This window comes from Schistocerca piceifrons, chromosome 8 (genome assembly GCF_021461385.2).
Source record: "Schistocerca piceifrons isolate TAMUIC-IGC-003096 chromosome 8, iqSchPice1.1, whole genome shotgun sequence".
In the NCBI taxonomy this organism is placed as follows: Eukaryota; Metazoa; Arthropoda; class Insecta; order Orthoptera; family Acrididae; genus Schistocerca; species Schistocerca piceifrons.
The window spans coordinates 53480807-53502522 of NC_060145.1; the positions used below are offsets into that span (position 1 = coordinate 53480807).

Sequence of the window (21716 nt, forward strand, 5' to 3'; positions counted from 1 at the left end):
GTAGAATTCTCAAAACTGATGTTTTGGAATATCTGATTCCTGCTTAATTTGTCTGCTACTGATGAGCAGATTAGCCTCAACTGCAGCTAAAACACTTATTTGGGCATCTTCCATTTGTTACAGTTCTTGGTTGTGTCTTCTTTGGCTGAACTTTCTGGTTTCTCTAAATACATTAACTATCCAAGAAAGGTCTGGACACTTGGACGCTGTCTATCAAGATAACAATACACAGCACAAGCTTGTTGGGCATTTTGGTCAAAATAGTCACAAATAAACACCATATCTACCTTTTCTGACTGTTAACCATTCCATTTTAACAAGATTATGTCTTCTGCGTAATTATTATGACTGGATAAACGTATTATCATACCTAATTTAAGTAACGAATTACACACAGTGCTATGGGGTGCGTTGCTACATTTGTGAGAATACTATAGCGCCATCCATCACACAGTGAAGCAAATGTTCCAAATCAAACATTCCTATTTATTTATGTACTATACGAATATGTAACGAGAAATGGGGGTACCTATTTTAAAAAAGTGCAGTTTCTGTCAATTTGACCTAAGGCAGCACCATCTAGTGGGCCATCCATAGCACCATCTGTTTTACCCCATCACGCTCGAACAGATTTGTTCTTATTTTTTCATTTGATGCTAATTTTGTGAGATATTTGGCCTGGTCACTATCAGTAGACCATCCTGTATATATTTTGGAATAAACTTTCAAAAATAAGTATCTTTATCAAGTCCTTCACAGCAGTTGTTTATGTCCTCACAGCTGACATTCAGAGCCCATGTTGCCATAGCTGTGTAGACTTACAGAGAAGTTGCTTGTATGTCAGAAAAACTCGTGTAATACCTTGACATACAGTAGAATCTTGTAAATATAGATTTCAATTTACAGTTCCGTAATGTGGAAAGAATCCACTTGCCACATTGACATTGCACAAGAACAGTTTATAACATTTAATGTGCTCCAGCAACTAGAAATCAAGTGAGTAGACCCTTTTGTAAGACCAAAATCTAGCCTGCTGAAAAATGTTCTAAGTTGATACTCTTTTCGAGGCAGAGGGCAGACTAGCACAGTGGTGGTTTCCTTGTCCCACCACCACTCAGTTCTCGCTAACAAAGGTACAGTTTTCGTCGGGTGGAAGAGGATGGGAGATGGAACATCCCTCTCAACTCACTAGTGACTGCTTTTGCCCCAAGTGAAATAAGATACATCCGACCAACTAAATCACTTGTAGCTTTCCTATTTGCATTTCTGCTATGGCTTTATAACTGCTTAACATTTGGGGATGTTTTTGTGTGTGGAGCTCAGAGAAAAGTCTCACCCTAGTCTGTAAAATAAAGGCACAGATTACCAACATGGCTCAGTCAGCTGTAGGCACTAAACGATCTTATAAAACACTTCATTTCAGATGGAGTAATAACTTAACAATGCTCCAAAACCCCATATTCCTACAAATTTCTATAACCTACAACTTATCAAAATATTGATACTAAAGGCTTAGAATGAAGATTAGTTAATCCAAACAAGTTTTGCTGTATTTAGTGAAATCATTTATTTCAGAATATCTGGATCAAATTGAAAGATATTTATAAATGGGCTCTGTGAGTTCTTGCTGTATAGTAAGTGCACAGTACTGTTGAATTACAGGTCTCTTAACACCATTTTCTAGTGGCCTGAAACACCAAAAAACACTAATATCTCCAAAAGTATGTGTTAAATTTTGGATAAACTTTCCAAAACATATGATAGTCTAAAATGAGTGCACAACAGGCTGTGGCATTACTGTGGCACTGTCAGTGCAGGTGGCTGGCAGAGCAGTCGGTTTTGTGTCTAAAACTGGTGGCAGCTGGGAGAAAGCCTTACTTGCGTCTCCACAGTCTCATGTGGACAGAGATTATGAAATGGCACCCGACTAGCTCAAATTACTGCTGCACTGTAGATGATTACTCTGGCCATGAAGTAACACCTTAAGAGAGGGAACACACATGGATCTGTCAACTTACAGTAAAACTCAACTGATTATGGTATTACCCAGGCAAAATATATTTGGAAAGAGTAAATGGAATCCACGTAAATGTCCCTGTATTTTAACATTTGCCTCCTCCGTTCTGCCTGATGGTACAAAGACAGAGATAATTTGTTTCAAGCTATATCGACCCACACATACAAAACTATTCAACATGCCAGAAATAGTCACACTACACTTGTGCAGAAATATGATACTTGAGGGAAATGTGGCTGGCAAGCACACTAAACAGACATGAAGGGTTTCAGAATATGTTAATTTGTCAGGACAGCATCCATCTTGGGAGCAGAGATTGTCATGTTTATGAGACGAAGAAGAAAATCCAAGAAATCAGAGAGACGGACCATGTATTGTATAGAGAGTTAAGAAACAGTTAAAGTTTGTTCACCTCCCCGTGTTCATTATGACATTTGTGTCAGCCTTGAAAAACTAATAGTAAAATTAGTGGTTTCTCATGGACACCAATAATGGATGCTTCTAAGAACATGTGCTCTTGCAGATACTAATGTAAACCACACCTGTACTGGCTACAAAAAGTGGTGCTCCTTAAAGAGTAGTGATAACATTTTAAAAATAATCAAATAATTCTATAGTTTGCAAAACCAAAAGAAATATTCATCTGTTCAGCTCAGGCATATAAGAAAAGAGTGCAAAGAAACACATTAGATCACACGCTCTCAGTATTATCTGATGAAGGGAATATAATGTTCACATTTGTATCCATCCACATCCTGTTGTTGTGTTGTTGTGGTCTTCAATCCAAAGACTGATTTGATGCAGCTCTCCATGCTACTCTATCCTGAGCAAGCTTCTTCATGTCACAGTACCTACTACAACCTACATCCTTCTGAATCTGCTTAGAGTATTCACCTCTTGGTCTCCCTCTAAGATTTTTACCCTCCACACTGCCCCCCATTATTAAATTGGTAATCCCTTGATGCCTCAGAACTTGTCATATCAACTGATCCCTTCTTTTAGTCAAGTTCTGCCACAAATTTTTCTTCAGCCCAATTCTATTCAATACCTCATCATTAGTTATGTGGTCTACACATCTAATCTTCAGCATTCTTCTGTAGCACCAAATTTCGAAAGCTTCTGTTCTCTTCTTGTCTAAACTATTTATTGTCCATGTTTCAATTCCATACATGGCTACACTCCACACAAATCCTTTCAGAAATAACTTCCTGACATTTAAATCTATACTTGATGTTAACAAATTTCTCTTCTTCAGAAACACTTTCCTTGCCATTGCCAGTCTACATTTTATATATCCCCTCTACTTCGACCATCATCAGTTATTTTGCTCCCCAAATATCAAAACTCATTTACTACTTTAAGTGTCTCATTTCTTAATCTACTCCCTCAGCATCACCTGATTTGACTACATTCCATTATCTTTGTTTTGCTTTTGTTGATGTTCATCTTATATCCTCCTTTCAAGACACTGTCCATTGCATTCAACTGCTATTCCAGGTCCTTTGCTGCCTCTGACAGAATTACAATGTCACTGGCGAATCCCAAAGTTCTTATTTCTTCTCCATGGATTTTAATACCGACTCTGAACTTTTCTTTTGTTTCCTTCACTGCTTGCTCAATATACAGATTGAATAACATCAGGGAGAGGCTACAACCCTATATCACTCCCTTCCCACCCAAGGCTTCCCTTTCATTCCCCTTGACTGTTATAACTGCCATCTGGTTTCTGTACAAATTGTATATAGCCTTTCGCTCCCTGTATTTTTGACCTGCCACCTTCACAATTTGAAGGAGATTGTTCCAGTCAACATTGTCAAAAGCTTTTTCTAAGTCTACAAATGCTAGAAACGTAGGTTTGCCTTTCCTTAATCTATCGTCTAAGATATATCGTAGGGCCAGCATTGCCTCACGTGTCCCAACATTTCTACGGAATCCAAACTGATCGTCCCAGAGGTCGGCTTCTATCAGTTTTCTCATTTGTCTGTAAAGTATTCATGTTAGTATTTTTCAGCCATGACTTATTAAACTGATAGTTCGGTAATTTTCACATCTGTCAACACCTGCTTTCTTTGGGATTGGAATTATTATATTCTTCTTGAAGTCTGAGGGTATTTCGCCTATCTCGTACATCTTGCTCACCAGATGGTAGAGTTTTATCAGTACTGGCTCTCCCAAGGCCGTCAGTAGTTCTAATGGAATGTTGTCTACTCCCGGGGCCTTGTTTCGACTCAGGTCTTTCAGTGCTCTGTCAGACTCTTCACGCAGTGTCGTATCTCCCATTTCGTCTTCATCTACATGCTCTTCCATTTCCGTAATACCGCCCTCAAGTACATTGCCCTTATATAGAACCTCTGTATACTCCTTCCACCTTTATGCTTTCCCTTCTTTGCTTAGAATTGGGTTTCCATCTGAGTTCTTGGTATTCATGCAAGTGGTTCTTTTTTCTCCAAAGACCTCTTTAATTTTCCTTTAGGCAGTATCTATCTTACCCCTAGTGATATATGCCTCTACATCCTTACATTTGTCCTCTAGCCACCCCTGCTTAGCCATTTTGCACTTCCTGTTGATCTCATTTTTGAGACGTTTGTATTCATCTTTGCCTGCTTCAGTTACTGCATTTATATATTTTCTCCTTTCATCAATTACATTCTATATTTCTTCCGGTACACAAGGATTACTACTAACCCTCATTTCCTTACCTACTTGATCCTATGCTGCCATCACTATTTCATCTCTCAAAGCTACCCATTCTTCTTCTTCTACTGTATTTCTTTTCCCTGTTCCTGTCAATCGTTCCCTAATGGTCTCCCTGAAACTCTCTACAACCTCTGGTTCTGTCAGTTTATCCAGGTCCCATATCTTCAAATTCCTACGTTTTTTTTGCAGTTTCTTCAGTTTTAATCTACAGTTCATAACCAATAGATCATGGTCAGAGTCTGCATCTGCCCCTGGAAATGTCTTACAATTTAAAACCTGTTTCCTAAATCTCTGTGTTACCATTACATAATCTATCTGAAACCTTCCAGTATCTCCAGGCCTCTTCCATGTATGCCACCTTCTTTCATGATTCTTGAACCAAGTGTTAGCTATGATTAAGTTATGCTTTGTGCATAATTCTACCAGGCAGTGTCCTCTTTCATTCCTTGCCCGCATTCCATATTCACCTACTAAGTTTCCTTCTCTTCCTTTTCCTACTATCAAATTCACCCATGACTATTAAATTTTCTTCTCCCTTCACTATCTGAATAATTTCTTTTATCTCATCATTCATTTCATCAGTCTTTTCATCATCTGCGGAGCTAGTTGGCATATAAACTTGTACTACTGTAGTAGGCATGGGCTTTGTGTCTGTCTTGGCCACATTAATATGTTCACTATGCATATCCTATCTACCAAAAAAGAGAAAAAAAATTACATTACCTAAGACAAGTCACAAAGATGAAAAATTATCATCAGTAATGGCTCCCTTACTTCAGTGGAACTTGGAAGGGATTCAAGATGTACTTTGAAGAGCTACAAGTTCTGGTACAGCAAGGGCCTCAGTATTAATATCTCAGGAGCTCCATTTCAAAACATTTTGTAGTTCTCTGCTAAGACCATCCCCTCTGCGGAAGTAGAATGGCTGCATTTGCCAAGTTTCGTCATCACAGCTGAGTCATCTCCCTACATGCTAACTTTGAGACAGTCACCGTTACTCTTTAAGTGTCCCCAAATATTAGCATTTGCTCCATGCTTCTGCCAGCAAATGAAACTCTGCAGTTTACATACATGAAGCACAGTCCATACATTTTCGAAACCACTGTCTCCAACTGTCTCTCTCCCTACGTCTCTCTGACCCCATTCTCTTATTTGCTCACCACCTAGCTTCAGTTAAGTTTGTTCATGCTTTTTTTCTCCATATTACAGATTAAGTTAGAGAGGTTTTCCTGACTAGAGAAACCAATAAGTATGAAAAAGAGGTTTTAATTTATAGTATAATGAAATCAAACAATTGCTTCACATTAAACTAATTATTATTATGTTCTCTCCCATAGCTCTTACAGGGAAGAAATCAGAATTTTATGAAACACTAGCAGTAACATTGTTTTTTTCTTTTTAACATTGACAGACTTATGTAACCTACTAAATGTTTACATGACAATTAAACAAACAATGGAAAATCCGGGATGAAATGTAACAATATTATGAAAGTGATAGTAGCTTCTCACCATACAGCAGAGATGCTGAGTCACAAGTGCGCACAACAGAAAGATTGTCACAAAATAAGTTTTCAGCCAACAAGGCCTTTGTCAGAAATAGATGACTGACACACACACACACACACACACACACACACACACACACACACACACTCACACACTATGAGCAGCAGCAGCACTGCATGATGGGAGAGGCAACTGAGTGGGGGTAAGGAGGAGGCTGTTGTATGGAGGGGGAGGAATAGCAAGGTAGGGGTGGGAGACAGTTAAGTGCTGCTGGAGAGCATGCAGGGACGAGGTGGAGAGAGGGTAGGGTAGTTAGATGCAGGGCGGGGGAAAATTGGCGCGGGGGTGTTAGCAGAAAAGGAGAGAAGTAAAAAGACTGGGTGCATTGGTGCAACAGAGGGCTGTGTAGTGCTCAAATTGGAACAGGGGAGAGGCTAGATGGGCGAGGGCAGGAGTGTTACAAGAATGTAGGACATATTGTATGGAGAGTTCCACCTGTGCATTTCAGAAAAGCTGGTGTTGGTGGTAAGGATCCATATGGCACAGGTTGTGAAGCAGTCATTGAAGTGAAGAATGTCATGTTGGGCAGATTGCTCAACAACATTGTGGTCAAGTTGTTTCTTAGCCACAGTTTGTCAGTGGCCATTCATGTGGACAGACAGCTTGTTGGTTGTCATGCGTACAATGCAACATAGAAAATTGTTTATTATGCCAAGAACACCTTACAATAACAGTGTTCACATTACTGGTCTCAGCAATTTACTGCCATCTTCAGAAATGATTAATCCACTAACACTTTCGTCATGCTGTACAGGGTAGGCAGAAACAGTCTGAAAAGCTTCTAAGGGGGGGAGGGGGGGGTTGCTGAAAAATAATTGTTAAGGAAAAAAAATTACATGTTGCACCGTTTCTAAGATGTTTAGCATTGAAGTTAGCCAATCACGTCATCACGCGAGGGGTCATCAATTGTTTTCTTCTTTTGGTTTCCTCAAATTGAATAATTGTAGCTTTTGCTCACCTGGCGTAAAACTTTCGCCTCTGAAAATGGCACATTTTACCTGGTAATGAACATTTCAACGAGTTGTAACTCATGGACACACATTACCGCATTTTAGTGTGTGCAAGTGCTTGATTTTGTGCGTGCAACAATCTGATTGGCTAACTTCAATGCTAAATAACTTTAAGTCAACATAGTGGTGAATTTTTTTTCTTAGCAATTATTTCTCAGCACAACCTCCCCTGCAACATCTTGCAAGCTTTTTGGACTGTTTCTGACCACCCTATATACAATCAAGTTAAGCACTCTGAACATTATGAAGAAGTACAAAACATGTTGAGAATAACATGATGCTGTCACATAATAAGAGACTGAAATTAAAATATTGCTGTGTGCATTTAGAATTTACATAATGTTTATGGAAGAAAAGAGAAAGGGGAAATAAGGGAGCCGGCAAAACTAAGGCCATAGGCAGAGCAAGTTGGGTAACAGGGCACACTATATCCCCTTATGTTTACTGTATGCAATTTTTAAAAGTAAAAATAATTAAAGTCGTAAGATTTACTTCAAAATTTAAAAAATATTGAGATAAAGTAATCTCAAAAAACTAAGTGTATGCTGATGATTGTCATATCTCAAGCTAACAAAACGTATAGACTTTGTGTGTCCAAGCTAACATTAAAACATGTTGGGGCATAAGTGTGTGCATGCTTGCGCTTGCATGTGCAGGCAGGCACACGCGTACCCTAACTCGAAAAAGGATTACTGTGAAAGCTAGCAAGTTTTCTTTCTTTATGTGAATGTCGTTTGACAACTCTGTGCTTCTGTTTTTTGGTGAGTGGTCTCCTTTATTATTTACTTTCATATAAGTGTTTTTAATATGAGCACGTATATCTTGTTTGTGTGGTAGACCACATAGAATTTAAATTTTATTGTTAGCTTAGACACAAAAGTCTGTATGTTTTATGAGCTTAAGATATGACAGCCGCTGGTGCATGCATATTTTTTTGAGATATGAATATTTATTTTTAAAATTTTTATATCATCTTATAACTTTCATTATTTCTACTCTTGCATGTGTTTTTAAGGCACTGCCTTTAAAAATTGCGTATATCAAACAAACCTATGGGCATGGTTTTTGTCCCTCCCTCCATTTCCTGTAGTCCTTTCTTCCATAAGCCCTTTATAAATAGTACACAGCAGTATTTTAATTTCAATCTTTTTTTTACAATGTAACGACATCAGGTATAATCACTGACATATTTTGTATCACTTCATGATGTTCAGAGTGCATCATTTGAGTGCATATGGCGTGTAGAAGCTGTTAGTGGATTAATCACATCTGGAGATGGAAATGGTTGGCCAAAACTGATAATGTGAACACTAATTGTAAGGGTAATTTGGCATAATAAATAATCATTATACAAACAATAATGTGAATTTTGTTAATTTGTAGGCTGCTCCTGTGGTCTGTTGGGTAACATTGTTGGCTACTGAGGCGAAAGGTCCAAGTTAAATTTCTGGTAGCCCTTTCACATTTGTCGCTAATCGCAGGATTTGGGACAGAATTTGCTCTGCTTTGTGAGCCCAGTGAGGCGCTACTAGAAGAAGCGATAAGAATTAAACCCAGGAGTAATACAAAAGGTAGTTACAAAATTATTTAAACAGTACTCTGTGAAATATGAGGTCTGTTCAGAAAATTCTGGAACTTTGTCCACAAAATTTTTCTATGCTTACCTTTTACTTATTGTGCATAGTCTCCTTCGAAATACTCTCTTTCAAAGTCGGTGAAAACTATCAGCATGGCTTTGACATTTGTGCTGAGCTGACAAACTTTTTTTGGTCTTTGAGAACCTTTCCTGGCTCATTTTGGAGATTGAACCTTGGCTTGAACATCATAACCGAACCACATCTCACCAGTTATGATTCTCTCAAGGAACGTCTCGTTCTCATTTGTGTGATCCAAAAGCTCTTCGCAGATTGTAAGGCAAAGGAATTTCTGGTCCTGACTCATCAGGCTTTGGACGAACTGGTGGCAACATATGAATTCCAAGATGCTGTGTCAGGATTTCATGACATGATCCAGCTGAAATGTTACATTTTTTTGCAATCCTTTGAACAGTCAATCTTCGATTGGCAGGCACAGATTTGTTGACATCCCTGACATGGGCGTTGTCGATAGGTGTCAATGGGCTTCCTGAATAAGGGTCATCGTTAACTACCGTGTGGCTGTTTTTAAACTGTGTAAACCATTCATAACACCTAGCATGGCTTAAGCACTTGTCAGTGTAGGTTATCTGAATCATTCAGTGTGTGTACGTAAAGCTTTTCTTGAGTTTCATGCAAAACTTAATCCAGAAGCGTTGCTCCTCTAACTCTGCTATCTCGAAATTTGCAAATTGTGCAACACAATATTCTACTCAATACTGAGCCAGTGCTGTTGTTATACCTAAAGAGAACAAACTTGAGACATGTCAGCCTTCTCTCTGTAATGTTTTTCCCTAACTGTATAGGGAAAAACATTAGATTTGAATTAGAGTGAGGTGAAAAGTTGACTGTAAAGGTTGGTATAGCTCGGCTTGATGTGAACAAAATCATAGTCTATGAGTTACTACATTGTCTGAAATTCGTAGACATTAAGAATGTTTTTGACTCATTTTTGGCAAAATCTGTGCTAGCAGTTGTTGATAAACAAGATATTGAATCAGTGCTATGCCAGCAGTTCTTGAATAAATATTTGTGATGAAAAGATATCACAAGTAAATAAAATATAATGAAAAATATGTAATTTTTTGCAGTATTAAATTTTCATCTTGCATTAAGCTTCTCAAATTCTTCATTTGTAAGTTAGTGTTTTATGTGGTTGCGGTCATTATTTTTGCTCAGTAGTTCACTAGAACTGAAATAGTCTAACAAGTGTTGTTTGTGTTTCAGGCTTGAAACTTCAAGCTTGAATATAATATTCAGTCGCTAGTTAGAGGGTCAGTATCAGCCTCTGAAACAAAAGTGTCAACTCCTAAGAGAAGCAGGTAAGTAAACAGGAGTTTCCCTTGACATCATCTAGTTCTTTTGTGTTCCAGATTTGGTGGTCCACAGTATTGGCCATTGATAATCACAGGAGACTTTAATCTCCTCCCATATTCAGGAGTGTATAAATTGCTCACAAAAGGGAGACTGGAGTATGAAGGCTTATGTGCCAAGACTTTGACACTGATGCCTCCAGGAGAAGATGGGAAAAGACTTGGAAAGAAGTTAATCTCTCCAGAACGTAACATAACTGACAATTGTCAGTATGTCTATGACATCCTAAACAGGGTAGGTTGAACTTATCATTGACAGTTTTGTAGGTCTTCTCTAGGAAACTTTTGTTAATACACCACTACTTGTCAGAACTGAAACACATTGAAGCAAACGTGAAAATGACATGTTGAGCCCACATGTGTACTGAACAAGAATGTCAGAACAACTACAGTATGAAAATGATAGAGGGCTACTCACCACATAACAAGTTGCAGACATTCAAAATGAAAAAGAATGCTAGAAATAGTTCAGCTTTTGGATGGACTTCTTCCGAAGTGGACACCTGCACACATTCGCACAAGCACATCCTACACGCACACGCAGACAGCCTGACTGCGTCGGCATCAGAAGTGAGCATCAGTCTGGTTGGGGGTGGGTAATGCAGCTAAAGAATGGATGTGTGTTTGGGAAGGGGAAGGGATTGCAGAGTAAGAGAGTGGGGGTGATGAGAGGACAGTGCTACCTGTGGGAGCAGCAGGGTAGTGTTGGGAAGAGGATGGGGCTGCCAAGTGCGGGGGAGGGGGGGGTTCGGTCTGTGTTGGTGCATCGGCAAGATAGAAAATGTGTGTAGTAGGACTAGTGAAGATTTAGACTGGGAGGGGTGTTGCAGGAATGAAGGATATATTGTAGGGAGACTTGCCGCTTGCTCATTTCAGAAAACATAGTGTCGGTTGGAAGAATCCAGATAGTACAGGTGGTGAAGCACTCATTAAAGTGAAGCACATTATGTTGGCAGTGTATTCAGCTACTGGATGGCCCAGCTGTCTCTTGACCACTGTTTGTGCAGACCTGCAGATAGAGAACACCATCTCCCTTATTGAAACTGCCCCCCTCCTCCACACACACACACACACACACACACACACACACACACACACACACACACACACACACACACACACAGAAATTCCCTGCCACCACCCTAAAGGACCCAGACCTGTAACAGTTGTAAATCTATCCTTCAAAACCTCACCTTTGCAGGAAGAACTGCAGTACACCACCTAAAAACTGATTTCAGTCTTATAATCCTACCTGACAACACAGACTCTAGTGATGTGTCTATGAACTGCAGGGATTACATGGCTGAAGGACTCTGCCAGCTGTCCGATATGGCCACTTACAAAACCTGCCATAGTGACCCCGTTCCAGAAATCCAGTATGTCGAGCAGTCCATCCTCAAAACTGGAAGTACAACCCAGAACATCTCCCCAGAGTATCTCTCTCTCTCCTCAACCCCACCATTCCCCACGCTGCTCCATTCTACATATTTCCTAAAGTAGGTAAAGCCAACCACCCAGGATGTCTCATTGTGGATGGTTACTGTTCAAACACACACACACAGAGAGAGAGAGAGAGAGAGAGAGAGAGAGAGAGAGAGAGAGAATTGTGGACCAACAACACCTTCAGCTTATTACCCATAACCTGCCCTCCAGGCGGAACACCAATATTCCCTCCACCGACCCTTCACAGTTCCTGTTCCTTCTCCACCCAGTGCACAGCTTGTCACTGTCAATGCCATAGTTATCTACATTAACATCCTCAATGCCAATGGTCTGCCACTGTTGGACACTACATTTTCCGAGTCCTTGACCTACTCCAGACAAAAAACCTCCATCCTGCTCACCGTGACCAATTACATCGTCACCCATTGCTATGCCTCCTCTGAAGGTATCACTCACAAAAAAATCTGTGATATGGCAATGGGCACCCATATGGCACTATCTTATGTGTACCTATTCATGGGCATTCTAATGGAAATCTTTCTAACCAACAAGAATCCCAAACTCATCTTGTTCAGATAAATCAATGACATCTTCATGATCTGGACTGAGGATGTGGATATTCTGCCCATATTCCTTCAGAACCATAACACCTTTCCCCCCATTTGCTTCACCTGGTCCTCCTCAGCCATTCCTCGCTGTTGACCTCAACTTCAAGGATGGCTTCCTCAGTACCTACATCCATGTCAAATGTACCAATCATCTACAGTGCCTCCTCTTTGACAACTGCCAACCACTCCACACCAAAAAGTCCCTTCCATACAAGCCTCCCATGGTCATCACATGTGTAACAGTGAGCAGTCCCTCTCAAAATATGCGAAATGTCTCAATCAGGTCTTCACAGACCTAATTTACACTCCCAGCCTTATCCAGAAACAGATCCCAGTGCCTTGTCTCACCAGTCACCTACCATCCCCCTCATAGCACTCCTCTTGTGACTCAGTACCTCCCAGGACTGGAGCAACTGAATCACATTTTCCACCAGAGTGTAGACTACCTCTCATCATGTCCTGAAATGATACATATCCTCCCCAACCCTCCCACAATGGTATTCAGCCAAATACCTAACCTATGCAATACCCTTGTCGGTCCCTACTCAACCTTGCCTTCAACCCTATGCCTTGTGGGTCATATCCTGGCAACAGACCTAGCTGCAAAACCTGTCCCATATATCCTCCCACTACCATGTACTCCAGTCCAGTCTCAGGCATCTACTACCCCATCAAAGGCAGGATCACCTTGGATAGCAGCCATGCATTCTACAAACCTAGCTACAACCACTGTGCCGCATTCTACAAAGGCATGACAACTAACTAGCTGTTTATCCACATGAACGGGCATTTCCAGACTGTGGCCAAGAGACAGCTGAACCACCCAGTTACTAAAAATGCTGCAAAACACAGTGTGCTTCACTTTAATGACTGCTTCACAGCCTGTGCCACCTGGATTTCTTCCTATCAGCACAAGCTTTTATGAATTTTGCCAGTGGGAACTCTCCCTAAAACATATCCTCCATTCCTGTAAGCTCCCTGGACTCAACCTTCACTAGACAGTGTCCCCCACATGCTTATCCCCTTCACTGCTCCCACTCCAGTACCAAACTCGACACTTCTAGTCTGCCAGCACACCTACACAGTCCTTCTCTCTCTCTACTTCTCTCTCATACACTTCCTTCCACCTCCACCTCCTTTCGACCCACGCTCCTCCCCAGGCAGTGCCTATATTGACTTCAATGCACAATGTCCTGGAGACAGTGCATGCATTGCTGATATCTGTGACAGCTTAATATGCAGACTTGTATAGCTTTCTTCTCCACAGAAATACATGTAATCCTGTTTCCATCATATCAGCAACTGAAACATATGTTGTTGTTCCTGCTTCATTTATATTTACAGAGGCCACTTACTTAATTGGTGAAAGATGCCACATAGTGACATGAAGGCTGTTACAAGACACACCATCCATTATAATTTTTGCTTTGTGATCTGATTCCTGCTCATGCATCACATACTTATTAGATAAATAATGTTCATTATGAAGTCAGTGTATTTATGAAAGTTTCTCTTAAATATACAGTTTTTAGAAGTACACAATCTAACACCTAATGCACTTGTAACTGTAGCATGTTAACATGGTGAGTTAAAGTATATTTTATAAATGGACTAAAGTCTCTAAGGAAACAACCCCCATGGGACCAAGATTGTCACATCTATGCTAAGAAAAATCGAGAAAAATGTGTACTTTTGATGGAGGCAAAAAAAATTATGTAAAGCCTCTTGTATTTGTGAGGTATTTAATGTTAGTGTTCAGAGTGAGGTGGCGCAGTGGTTACTAAACTGGACTCGCTTTTGGGAGGACACCCATCCTGATTTAGGTTTTCTGTGATTTCCCTAAATTGCTCCAGGCAAATGCTGGAATGGTTCCTGTTAAAGGGCACAGCCGATTTCCTTCCCACTCCTTTCCTAATCCAGTGGGACCGACGACCTCTCTGTTTGGTTCACCTCCCCCCAAACTAACCAACCAACCATCCAATGTTAGTATATCAACACAGATGAGTGCAGCAAATGCATAAACTAACACTTGCTCTTACAATTGTATGTACTAAGTGGCACACTCCAATTAGCATACAGTTGTCAGTGAAATCATCAGGACAGCTTCTAAGTTTAATATTGTGATGCCTGTCCCAGATAAACAAAAACCTCTGTAGCATTGGTTTGTTTTTTAAACTTATCTGCATCTCCACAAAAAGGGAAAGAACAGAATAAAAGGCCAGAAATCATAAAGGAATGTGTCGGAGACTAAAACTTAAATGTCGAAACTGAAGGCTTGGAAATGGAAGCCATCAACCTAAAAAAAAGCCACCAAGTTAATTTCGCATGCCTCCAGTGACTCTGGAGATATCACCAAGTTGCAAAGCAAAGGTGAACAAATAGCTTGACCTTATCGACAATGTTAGTGTAGAAACAGGGATTAGTGATCGTGATGTCATTATAGCAACTTTTGGTTACAAAAGTTAATAAATCAGTATAGAAGCTTAGGAGAGTGTTTCTGCTAGAAAGAGCAGATAAGCAGTTGTTAGCACCTCACATGAGAGAGTGAACTGACATCACTTTGTTCCAGTAAGATGGATGTAGAGGAATTACAGCCAAAGTTAGAGATTGTAAATCATGAGTTGGAGAATTATGCACCTGGTTAATTGGTTAAGGACAGAAAAGACCCAGCATGGCTTAACAATGTAATTTGGAAAATGCTGAGGAAGCAGAAGCTGTTGCACTCTCGGTTCAAAAGAGGACGCACAAGTGACAAATTAAGGTTAATAGAAGTGAAAATACCTGTGCGTGAAGCATACAACTACCACCACCATCATATCTTAACAGAGGAGCCAGCTGAGAGGCCGAGAAAATTCAGGTCCTGTGTAAAATTGATAAGTGTGCCAGAGGCTTCCATCCAATCACTTGTTGACCAATCTGCTGTGATAGTAGAAGTTAGTAAAACAAAAGCCAAAGTTTTAAATTTCACATTTAAGAAATCGTTCATCCAGGAAAACCATACAGACATACTGTCACTTGGCCAACAAACAGCCTCCTGTATGGACGACATAGTAATAAGCATTCTTGGTGTAGAGAAACAACTGAAAGAGCTGAAAACAAATAAGTCACCAGGTCCAGATGGAATTCCAGTTTGTTTTTACAGAGAGTACTCTTCGGTATTGGCCCATACCTAGCTTGCATTTGTCAAAAAGCTCTCGCCCAGTGCAAAGTCCAAAGTGATTGCAGAAAACTGCAGGTGACTCCTGTTTGTAGTTGTAAGAAGAACAAAAATTACAGATCAATACACCTAACATTGCTTTGCTGCTGGTTCCTTGAACATATTCTCATTACAGACACAATAAATTTTCTTGAGACCAAGTAACCTATGTCCATGAATCGGCCTGTTTTTAGAAAGCGTGGCTTGTGCGAAACTCAGCTTGCTCTTTTCTCTTATGGTATGCTGCAAACTATGGAATGTAGGGCAACTGACAGGTTCCTTATTTCTAGATTTCGAGAAAGCATTTGACATCGTGCAACATTGCAGACTGCTAACAGAAGTACGAGCATATGGAATAGGTTCCCAGATATACGAGTGACTCAGACTTCTTAAGTAATAGAACCGAGTGTGTTGTCCTCAACGGTGACTGTTCATCAGAGACAAGGGTATTGTCAGGAGTGCCCCAGGAAGTGTGATAGGACTGCTATTATTCACTATATACATAAAGGACCTGGCAGGCAGAGTGGGCAGCAGTCTCATTGTTTGCTCATGATATTATGGTGTTCAGTAATGTGTCGGAAGTTGAGCGACTGTAGGAGGATACAAGATGATGCAGCTCGCTCTAAATGTCGAAAAATGTAAGTTATTGTGGATGAGTAGGAAAAACTAACCCATAATGTTCAGATAGAGCATTAGTAGTGTCCTGCTTGACGTAGTCACATAGACTTTGGTTCCTTGAGGAAATTTTTGGAGAGTGTGGTTCAGCTCTAAAGGGAAACACATACAGGACACTATTGCAAAATATTCTTGAGTACTGCTCGAGTGTTTGGGATCAGTACCACTTTGAATCAAGGGAAGGTATCAAAGCAGTTCAAAGGCGGGCTGCTAGATTTGATACCAGTAGGTTCAAACAACGTGCAAGTGTTACATAAATGCTTCAGGAACTCAAGTGGGAATCCCTGGAGGAAAGGCAAACTTCTGTTCAAGGAACACTATTTAGAAAATTTAGAGAAACGGCATTTGAAGCTGACTACTGAACAGTTCTACTGCCACCTGCATACGTTTTGCATAACCATCACAAAGGATGCACTTTCATTGTATATCACTGTGGCTTCTGCTCATAGTCCACACTTACAAACACTAGTAATTAACAAATTCTTCTACCTATCTTTAAATTTTTGTGATAAACTATCACAACGGCTCATACAGAGACATGTAGACAGTCATTTTTTTCCTTGCTGCAGTTAAGTGGAACAGGAAAGGAAATGACTAGTGGTGGTACAAGGTACCCCTCTGTGACACACCATATGGTAGCTTGCGGTCTATGCATGTAGATGTAATGTAGAACTTAAAGGGTTCAGAGCTCATTTGGAGAAGCTGAAACTCCTAGCTCAAGGAAGATCTTTGTCCATCTCCGAGAGACAGGTTTTGAAACCCTTGTGCTATGGGTCTTAGCTGTGATGTATGTAGATGTTATTCAGTGACACACATCAATTCATCTTGTCGCCCTTACCACCACATTACATGCTATTTTTCCCTCTCAGAAGGAGATGTCCCCAGGGATGGGATCAACTTCTGGAAACAATCTGTACAGTGATGTAGGTTAGTATCCCAGGTATCCCACCCTGCAGCCATTTACCCAGGTGGATCCTCATTTCTGAGTAAGTGATGGAAAAAAATTTCATAAATTAGTCTTAAAATTGACATTATTGCATCTAATGGCAGTTTCACAGTGGATTCGAATCTCATTAGGTGCTTAAATAATAGTAATATTAATTATTATTGTTATTGTTGTTATTTAGTAACCAAAGTGACTTTAATCATTTTGTCCAATTATTTAGATTAAATGTATTTTTTTAAAAAATTTCTAATCCTTTGTCATATCAGTTTAATCATTATATTAAATTTAAATCATTTAAAATATAAGTAATTGGATAAATAAAAAAACTACTCACCACTGGCAGCAGGAGAACACACATAAAGGTATTACAGTTTACTAGCTTTTGGAGCCAGTGGCTCCTTATTCTGACAGAAGGTTCGAAGGGGAAGAAAGAGGGGTGAAGGAAAAGGATTGGTGAGGTTTAGGAAAATCGGTAGAGTTTGGAAATGTCACCCAGAACCCTGGGTCAGGGCGGACTTACTAAACAGGATGAGAAGGAAAGGATGATCAGTTTTTCTGTCGCGTCCTATCAAAGTCTCGTAAACCACACCAGTCCTTTCCCTTCCTTCACTCCTCTACCTTCCCCATCGACTCTTTTGGCAGATGATGGGGCCACTGGCTCTGAAAGCTAGTAAACTGTAATACCTTTATATCGTTGTTTCCCTGCCTCCACTTGGTGAGTAAATTTTTTATCTATTCAATCACCTTATGTTAACTTTGTCATTTGATCTTATTTCTTCTTCCTATCATTCTTATTTGATTTGGAATCATGCATGTGGTTTTAATTGTTTTTATCTATCTATCACTATATTTAAATGTTTGAAGAGTGCTGATCTGTTGGTTAAAAAACAAATGGCAAAATAATATGTTTATATTGGTTGACAAGATGCAAATTTTTGGATGGTAATCCTCATACAGACATTTAAAATGTAAATTGCTTTGCACTATGGATAAATAACACAAATGAAGATTTAAACGAAAGAAGGGAGTATAAATAAATGCTCAAAGTGAGAGATACAAATAATGAATGCAGTAAAGTGGTCAGAAATATAAGATGATCAAAGGAAAGAAATTATATCTTAATCAATACAAAAAGATATTTAAAATCACATGCACAAAGATCCCAGATTAAAAAAAAGACAGGAAAAAAAAGTGTAAATGTAAAATTTAATGTTGTGATTAAAATGATGATAAAGGATTAACATTTTCAAAAAAAATTCTTTTAAACCAATTAATTGAATAAAAATAATGATCGGAGTCATTTTGGCAACTATTTAAAAATGAAAGCAACTTCGAAGCACCTGCAGATATTTGAACTTGCAACCTTCAGCAATAAGGCCCTTATCCCAACCACTATGGAGCAGTGTTGTTATATGAACTGTTGTCAGTTGTAAGGCTCTAGAACATAACACAAAATTCTGAAATTGTCGATTACTCGCAAACGAAGGCACCCCCCTCTGTGTCCCCCCCCCCCCCTCCTCCTCCTCCTCCCCCCACTCCCCTCCGCGGCGAATGGCTGCAGAGTTTAATACCTGGGACCCTAACTTACATCACAGTATAGATAGTTTAAAAAACCTCATCCCATTCTATGGGTCCTCTCCATGTCAGTCCACATGTAATTCCAGGTACCGGTATTGTCCAGTTATTTGCTATAATAAGAACCACTAGACCATTCCAGGTAACAGTAGTCTCTAGTTATTTGCTGTCATAAAAGCCACTGGTCTATGAAGCATTCTCAGCGTTGATCTACCAGCTCCACACAATTTTTTAGGGGCCTTCCAATTCATTTAGTGCTCTGCATGTCTGTTGATTCACTTGAGCATGGGTTGAGCAGTTGACGGTAGCATCTACTCACTAAACGTGCCTCCTTAATACAGGAACACTGCAACAAGGTCAACCTCCATCGTTGAACTCACTGATTTTGCTTGGTGAGAAATGGAAGTAGACCTTCGTTTCAGTGGACAATTTCTATTATTTTTTTATTTTATGCAAAATATAGAGCCATGATGGAAACTGCTAAAACGGATGCCAATGGGCCATTGTGTAACCAGTTAAGTGTATTAGAGCATGGAGAGAACATATAGCTATGCACACCACTACTAATGGATCCATACTGATATCTTCAGGTCACCAATAACACTGCTTGTCTTTTCAGTGAAACATACAGTGTGACTCAGGTATAAGAAACAAATGTGTGGTGCTAAGAAAATTTCAGAGCAGCCACCTGCAGAAAATTTGCAACTTTTGGACTTTATATGGCAAAAACCTTGATCAAACATTGGAGTAAGAAATGATAATTTCTGGCTTTTATCAGTTGTCCAGTATCTAGTGTTATAGTATTTGAATTGGCAAGAAAGCTTCTGACACTCCACTCCTTGTCACATTTGTCAGACATCAGCAAAAACACCCTGTGGGTGCGTTAGTGTCGCTAGAACCAGTGACTGGGGTGAGGAGTGGACCCTTATTCTACGACAGAGCACATTGGTGTTTAGCTGTACACAATTTAATTTCAGAATTATTTTCAAAGAAGTACACGAATTTGCATAGATTAGATTGCAACATGACAATGTCAGGACAGTTGTCAAGGTAACACATCACGTCCTGTTTAGCAGAAATAACCTTGAACACAACAATATAAAATTTAAATAGAGGGTTGTCTACAAGATTATTCTTACTACTACTACTACTACTACTACTACTCTGAATTTGGCCAATATTACAACAAATCCAGTTCTAAATTTGCTACTATGTAGGAAGACAATCAAGTCTACGGATGATGGTTAGTTTTTGTGGCAAGATGAGCAAAAGATTACTCAAGGTTGTTCAAGTTCGCAGTAGATACAAGCTGGTGAACCAACAAGTTTAAGCCTCTGCCAGTGGCAATTACCTTCTAGCTGCGATGTGCTGTCGGCTGCATGGCTGCTCTCACCCTCTGAAAAATCCTATAAAAAGCTATCAAAATCTTTGCTGAATTTATCAGCTGTGACTGTTCTATATTTCTCATTAGGCGAGAAAACATGCCCTCATCCCTAGTTTGGAAAATATAATGATATACATGTGCATAGATTGTGTAGCGTGTGTACTTCAATGCCCTCTCAGTTCTCGTAAGAACAATTAACTACGTGGCTGTTTCGTTTCTCCGCTATCGGAGCTCAACGAGTCTTAAGCTAATTTCTAGCTAAATGTCAGCCAAAATGAATGCAGTGTTCACATAAAATTCCTCTTTTGGCGTCATACAGAATGTGATGCACCCTGTTTTACACTTGGTGCTGGTTCATAGGAGAGTCCTCGAAGTTTTCGGTCTTGTGTCTTTCGTAGCAAACTGTCCCCCACCTGTGTCCTTTCATGCTTCACGTCACAGCTTTTTCAAACCAATGGGATCGTTCCTTTCATCTTGTGGAAACTACCTCTGCCAATCGCAAAGGGCCTACTTTTAAACTATGTCGAAATATCGCCCCTTTCTACTCCTTCAGAGTTTATTTCAGCCAATCGGACACTTTGTGCCTGCTCCTGACACCTAAGGTACACTCATACATCACGAGTGTACCACGAGCATTTCACATGTTTAGCTTCACTGGTCTGTTTGAACCCATCTGGAAATTACCCAACGCGTTTTTCTAAAGAATTTCTCCATCGCAAGCAGTGCCGGCCCGCTACTTCTTCTCCTCAATGAATCACCTGGTGCATTCGTTGTCCCTCTCACCACGGTTCACCAACCCCCTTTTAGAACCATGCCGTCGTACTCGGGCCGTGACGGCCCAACTCTCGTCTGCCCCCTAACTAAAACGTTTTCTTCAGCAGCTTTTTTCACCTTTTGCTCATTGACAAGGAGGATTTCGGTTCAGTGTGTTAATACTGTCAAATTGAGTGTCATCCCTTTGCGTTACATACTGTACATTTTGATAAGCAAATCTGCTCATTATCACCGAAGTGTGTCAGGTGATATATTCCTCTACTTATTACGACACAAAAAATCTCTCATGTAAGGTGCGAAATTGACATTCATTCAATCTGCCACCTTACAAGCTGTTGATAAATAATACACAACATTCATTAGCTGTCGTTTGGAACAACAGGATTCTCAGTCACACCAAATGAAATAATGCGCACTATGGTGTTATAATTCCATGACAAATAATCCACCGAGCGAGGTGGTGCAGTGGTTAGCACACTGGACTCGCATTCGGGAGGACGACGGTTCAATCCCATGTCCAGTCATCCTGATTTAGGTTTTCTGCGATTTCCCTAAATCGCTCCAGGCAAATGCTGGGATGGTTTCTTTGAAAGGGCACGGCCGACTTCCTTCCCTGATCCGACGAGACCGATGACCTCGCAGTTTGGTCTCTTCCCACAAACAACCCAACAAATAATCCATGAGTTTTGTTGTACACTTCAGACCTATAGAGAATGCAGGAGAATTAATACTCATTCGAAGACTGAAGAAGTCTATAATCACCCTACCATGATAATTGTAGCTCACCATGCTGCTGTTGAGGTAGTGTTTAGCCAG

General features: G+C 40.1%; 1 protein-coding gene across 4 annotated transcripts in view; it reads left to right on the top strand.

Annotated features, from left to right (window-relative positions):
- The window catches only part of LOC124711639 (protein angel homolog 2), a 167728-nt gene that overhangs the window by 95464 nt on the left and 50548 nt on the right, over window positions 1-21716 (top strand). For all 4 annotated transcript variants that reach the window (XM_047241826.1, XM_047241827.1, XM_047241825.1 and 1 more), the window contains one exon: window positions 10300-10534. In XM_047241826.1, the coding sequence (XP_047097782.1) occupies window positions 10300-10534 (235 nt within the window). The remainder of the gene's footprint in view (window positions 1-10299; window positions 10535-21716) is intronic.